Source organism: Colobus angolensis, unplaced genomic scaffold (genome assembly GCF_000951035.1).
Source record: "Colobus angolensis palliatus isolate OR3802 unplaced genomic scaffold, Cang.pa_1.0 Scaffold21, whole genome shotgun sequence".
NCBI classification, from domain to species: Eukaryota; Metazoa; Chordata; class Mammalia; order Primates; family Cercopithecidae; genus Colobus; species Colobus angolensis.
Window position 1 is genome coordinate 3,412,158 of NW_012115266.1, and position 6,187 is coordinate 3,418,344.

The window sequence follows — 6,187 nt, forward strand, 5'->3', positions numbered from 1 at the left end:
ACTCCGTCTCCAAAAAAAAAAAAAAAGAAAAGGCTGTGCATGATGGCTCATGCCTGTAATCCCAGCACTTTGGGAGGCCAAGGTGGGCGAATCACAAGGTCAGGAGTTCAAGACCAACCTGACCAATATGGTGAAACCTCATCTCTACTAAAAATACAAAAATTAGCTGGGCGTGGTGGTGGCGCATGCCTGTAATCCCAGCTACTCAGGAGGCTGAGGCAGGAGAATCGCTTGAACCCTGCAGGCAGAGGTTGCAGTGAGCCGAGATAGTACCACTGCACTCCGGCTTGAGGGACAGAGTGTGACTCCATCTCAAAAAAAACAGACAACAAGAAGTGATGCTTAAAATCATTAGTAACCAGAGAAATACAAATTAAAGCAACAATGAAATATCACTTTATATCTATCAGACTGACAGAAATTAGAAAAGCAGATAATGTCAATCACAGGAGGGACGCAGAGACACAACGCCCTTCATATGCTGCAGGTGGAAGAGTTTGCTGGTGCAGCTTTTCCGGAGAACAGTTTGGCGCTACTTAGACAGGTGAGTTCTACATATACTCTATGACCCAGCAATTCCACTTCTGGGTTTATATCCCCCCAAATTCTCACATAGAATTAGGGCACATACTTAAGCATGTTCACTGCAGCCCTGTTTATAATGACAAACAGCTGGAAGCAAGCTGAGCGTCCTATGCCCAGAGATGAACAGGTACAATATGTGACTGTACACCACGGAGGACTGCATTACTCACTAGTGAGGTATCATGCAGCGACACAGCCCTTAGTGGAAAAATAGTAAGGCACAGTGAGCAATGTTTAAGTCCAGATTAGAAGAAATCAACTGTAAAAAGACATTTGTAACAATCCAGGAGAAATTTGGGCATAAACAGTAGATGATATTAACATAGGATAGTGCTATTTTAAATTAGAAGCACATAGTAAGCCGGGTGCAGTGGCTCACACCTGTAATCAGCATTTTGTGAGACTGCAGTGGAAACATATTGAGCCCAGAAGTTTGAGACCAGCCTGGGCAACACAGTGAGACCCCCATCACTACAAAAACATTTTAAAAATCGGCTGGATGGGGTGGCCCACACCTGTGGTCCCAGCTGCTCCAGAGGCTAAGATAGGAGGATGACTTGCACCTGGGAGGTTGAGGCTACAGTGAGCCATAATGGTGCCACTGCACTCTAGCCTGGAAAACAAAGTGACACCCTGACTCAAAAATAATAGTAGTAACAGTTAAGGGCCGGGCGTGGTGGCTCATGCCTGTAATCCCAGCACTTTGGGATGCCAAGGCCAGTGGATCGCTTGAGGTCAGGAGTTTGACACCAGCCTGGCCAACATGGTGAAACCCCGTCTCTACTAAAAATATAAAAATTAGCTGGGTGTGGTAGCGCACACCTGTAGTCCCAGCTACTCGGGAGGCTGAAGCAGGAAAATGGCTTGAACGCAGGAGGTGGAGGTTGCAGTGAGCCGAGATCGCACCACTGCCCTCCAGCCTGGGTGACACAGCAATACTCTGTCTTTAAAAAATTAAAAAATAAAAATAAATAAAATAAAATAAAATTGGAAGGACAGTGCCTCTTCTGAAATGGCTGAGAAATAAAAAGAACTCAGGGAAAGAATATATCCAAGTAGCTGGGGTGGAAGAGGGCAGCCTGGGGAATGTGTGCCTGATGGTATCAGAGAAGCCATTATGGAGCCACTACAATGAGGAATGGTGGCTGACAACCTCCCTGGCAGGCTCTACTAGGAGATAAACCCAATCCATCAATCTCCATAAAAGGCTACTCTTTGTTGGAAGGTGACAGTTGGGGAATCCGCCTAAACTTTTTTTTTTTCCAGACCGAGTCTTGCTCTGTCACCCAGGCTGGAGTGCAGTGACACCATCTCGGCTCACTGCAACCTCCGCCTCCCGGGTTCCAACAGTTCTCCTGCCTCAGGCTCCCGAGTAGTTGGGATTACAGGCGCCCGCCGCCACGCCCGGCTACTTTTTGTATTTTTAGTAGAGACGGGATTTCACCATGTTGGCCAAGCTGGTGTCGAACTACTGAACTCGTGATCCGCCCGCCTCAGCCTCCCAAAGTGCTGGGATTATAGGCGTGAGCCGCCGCGCCCGGCCCGCCTAAGCTTGTTTTTACCGCCAGGAGGTGCCCTTGGACCACAGCTGAATTCTGAATGCTAGACAGTTGGGAAACTCACAGTTGCCTAGACTTCCAGCTTGGTGTGGACGAGGAGACCCTGTCCCACCCCTAAACTAGGGACCTCGCTGGGCCTCTCCACCAAGTATTCCTCTCGTGTGCTCACCACAGACCAGGACTGTGATGGACACACAATGAGAGAGAACCAGACCACGGATACTCACGAGCAAACAAAACATGACTAAGCGTAGCCTGGGGAGCAATGCCTCTTAGGCCTGTCCTAGTTTTGCCAGGTTATCCTTCTGCCCCTTCGTTCTCAGTTTCCGTACCAATAAATAACACGTCTGTAATGAAACACTAAGATAATGTTTAAAGCGCTACAAAACAATGACTAGTTTTGCTTAAAATGTGGCGCGCCTGTATTTCTGAAATGTTGCCCCAAGCTGCCACAGAGGCCGGCCAGCCCGCTACGAAAGCCCCTTTTTAGAGCCCTCGGGGAGATTCCCCTTTGTCATTAGCTCTCCGGCCTCCTCAGAGGGCCCAATAGCAGGACCCATTGTGATGGTGAGTGACTCCCCGGGGGCTCCGCTTTTCTAGGCAGTGGTTGCGTCCAGAGCCCCTCTGACGCAGAAGTGGCGACCCTTTCCAGGGTGAAGACTGGCTGGCTGGGGCTGGGGGTGGGCTGACCTCCGCGGCGCTGTGCCGCCACCAACAGGCCCCGCCCCCGTGCTGCGCGGACATTTGTATGCAGCCTCGCGATTGGTCACTCGGCTCCCGCGAGGGGAAGGGGAGAGAAGCAGCGCGTACTCGCGCGTGCGTGAGGTGGTGCGTGAGCTGGCGCGCGAGAAAGGGCCCGGTGGCGTCGAGGCTCGAGCGGCCGTCGCCATTTTGTAGGGTTCTCTCTGACGCGGGAGCCGCCGCCGCCGTCGCCGCCACCCGGAGGTGCGAGGGGGTCTTGTGTGTGTGATGTGGGGCGCTCGGGGGCGGGGCGGGCCGGGCCTCCTGCAGAAGGCATGGCGGGGATTTGGGTTTCTCATTTTGCTGCGGGAGGTCCGGGAAGACAACGGGAGGAGGCGGGACCGGGTCTCCGGAAGGAGGCGGGGCAGGGGTCGGGTCGAGTCTTTGTTGGAGCGAAGAAGCTGGAGGGTGGGCCGCTGGGGGGCGGGTGGTTGGTCCCGGTTAGAGGGAAAGGGGACTTTTTTCCTTTTAGTGTATCTTGAAAGGTGCTAGTGCGTGGAGGAGAGGTACACAGATTTCCCTCCAAAACCTTGTTACCAGGCACACTGCGATAGATGCTTGGGCTTTGCTTTTTCCTCATTTTAAGACATTAAACAGCTAATTCTGGTATTTCATTGCGCTCCATTTCACGGAGATGATAGACTGTGCTATGCATGCTGACCCTCGACCCCCTGTTTCCTGTCACACATAGCTCGCACATCTCAAGAACAAACCGCCCTTCTACTGAGGAAGAATAATGAATGTCTATGCGAGGGTCTATGAAGGTGCAAGAACTTTGGAGGATTAGACGAAAATGCTGCAGTGCACCGAAATTTACCACCACACCCCTGACTTTTGAAATCTTGTTTTTCTCTCCCAGGCTCTTGTCAGGATGGTGAAGCTGTTCATCGGAAACCTGCCCCGGGAGGCCACAGAGCAGGAGATTCGCTCTCTTTTCGAACAGTATGGGAAGGTGCTGGAATGTGACATCATTAAGAACTATGGCTTTGTGCACATAGAAGACAAGACGGCAGCTGAGGATGCCATACGCAACCTGCACCATTACAAGCTTCATGGGGTGAACATCAACGTGGAAGCCAGCAAGAATAAGAGCAAAGCTTCAACCAAGTTACACGTGGGTAACATCAGCCCCACTTGTACCAACCAAGAGCTTCGAGCCAAGTTTGAGGAGTATGGTCCGGTCATCGAATGTGACATCGTGAAAGATTATGCCTTCGTACACATGGAGCGGGCAGAGGATGCAGTGGAGGCCATCAGGGGCCTTGACAACACAGAGTTTCAAGGTGAACTGCTCTGGGCCTGGGTAGTAGAGCCGAGTGGGGTCTAGCTCAAGACAGGCAAGAACACAAGACTATAAAACTGGCAGGGTGGTCTCTTCCATTCTGTTTTAGCTGGAAATAATAGATTATGTTTTCCGCTCTTAAGCATAGTTTACCTCTGGGGAAGCAAACACTTCCCCTTTTCAGGTTTGCTAAGATTTGCTCACCGACTGCATAGAATCGCAAACTGTGGGTTACTTTATCCTGCGAGATTCTTGCATTCATTCGAGTGCTGTTGGGAGTGTAATCTGCTTGGGGAAACGAGTACCTCATGAGAGAAGGGAGGATAAAGTTCCGTGGCTTACCTGCGTCTTTAGTTATGATCGGGAAGCCTTATATTTGAGGGTTTAAGTGCTTAAGATTTATATTCTTTACTGCTTTGGGTGATGGATACTGGTGGGAAAGAAGAAAAAAGACATCTAGAGGAAGCCCTATATTATAAATCTGGGTGGCAAGTCGATCTGCGGGAGTAAAATTGGTTGCTCAGATTTGTGCAATCTATTCAAGCAGAGTCAAAAAACATGCCATGGAGTGTTCTGCTCCACCTACTATTATTTAACCCTAAGAAAAAGAAATTTCTAAATATATCAGACTAAATGAGAATGATGGTCCCGCTTCTGAAGAAATTCCAGTAAAAGCATCATACTATTTATACTGATAATAAAGGTACACATGTTGTCACTAATACCACAAGAGGTTGTCAGAAGACTCTAGAACTGTGCTAATATGGTAACTACATGTGGTTTAGTAAATTGAAATTAACTGAGGTTAGATAAAATTTAAAATTCAATTTTTCAGGTGTATACCAGACACGTTTCACGCACTCAGTAGTCATGATGCTTGTGGCTACCGTATTAATAGAGACACAGAACATTTCCATCATCATAGAACGTTCTTTTGAATAGCACTGTTCTACAAGTGTTTTGGTAATAGTATCGTCTTGGACCTCATGTTCATAGCCACTTTTGCGGTTCCTAAGTCAACACCTTTTTTGCCCTGAGTGTCATTAAAGGGGTTGTTAAGAAGTACTTTTGGCTCCTCTGTGAAACCTGAAAAACAGAATGAGAAAATAAATAATGGGAGAAGAGGAAAAGTTGACCAGAGAAGGGTAAGAAAGTTTGCATAGTGGAGATCAGAGCACCATCAGGTATCTCTGGCTTCAGCCAGTGATGCCTTGGCCTTTAGCTGCTCTTTAAAGCATAGGGCAAAGGTTGCAGATACTTGCTACCATTAACTAGTGTGTGACCTTGGACAAGTGTTTTAACATCTCTGCTTCATTTTCCTCACTAGTATTGTCCCCACTTACAGAGTTAATGATCCCTGCTGTACCTCCCTCACAGGATTGTAGTGGAGCTAGAATGAATAGATGTGAAAGTGTTTTGACAGTAAAAGTGCTATATGATGACAGGTGATTGCTGTTTGCAACCATGAGTGTTTCTTTTCTGGTTAGAAAATTATTGAAAGTGTGATAGTGAAGCTTTCCTTATTTGCTTTTCTTACATTTGTTTTTCTTATTTTGGAATGTTGTTGCATTTTCAGCTTTTAAAAGTATTCTTAATTATTTTCATTTGATGGGGGAGATCATCATGATGGACAGTGGAGACTGGGGAAGGAGGGTTTTCTCCTGACAGGTAATGAGCAAAATGTAAAAGAATGTAAAGTTGGGTACAAACTGCAGAGGTATTCTAGTAATGTAATACAGAATGCCTTTGCCTTTTAAATATATTTAATACAGGCAGGGCTCAGTGGCTTACACCTGTAATCCCACCACTTTGGGAGGTCAAGGTGGGTGGATCACCTGAGGTCAGGAGTTCGAGACCAGCCTGGCCAACATGGTGAAATCCCATCACTGACTAAAAATACAGAAAAACTATCCAGGCGTGGTAGTGTGTGCCTGTAATCCCAGCTACTCGGGAGGCTGAGACAGGAGAATCGCTTGAACCTGGGAGGTAGAGGTTGCAGTGTACCAAGATGGTGCCACTG

The 6,187-nt window shown here is 47.9% G+C and overlaps 1 protein-coding gene across 2 annotated transcripts in view; it reads left to right on the forward strand.

Annotated features, from left to right (window-relative positions):
* Positions 1-2,916: 2,916 nt before the first annotated feature.
* The window catches only part of RBM4B (RNA binding motif protein 4B), a 13,468-nt gene continuing 10,197 nt past the window's right edge, over positions 2,917-6,187 (forward strand). The window contains exons 1-2 of one of the 2 annotated variants that reach the window (XM_011942416.1): positions 2,917-3,089; positions 3,745-4,168. In XM_011942416.1, the coding sequence (XP_011797806.1) occupies positions 3,757-4,168 (412 nt within the window). In that variant the 5' untranslated portion in view covers positions 2,917-3,089; positions 3,745-3,756. The remainder of the gene's footprint in view (positions 3,090-3,744; positions 4,169-6,187) is intronic. The other variant, XM_011942417.1, reaches the window with a different exon arrangement.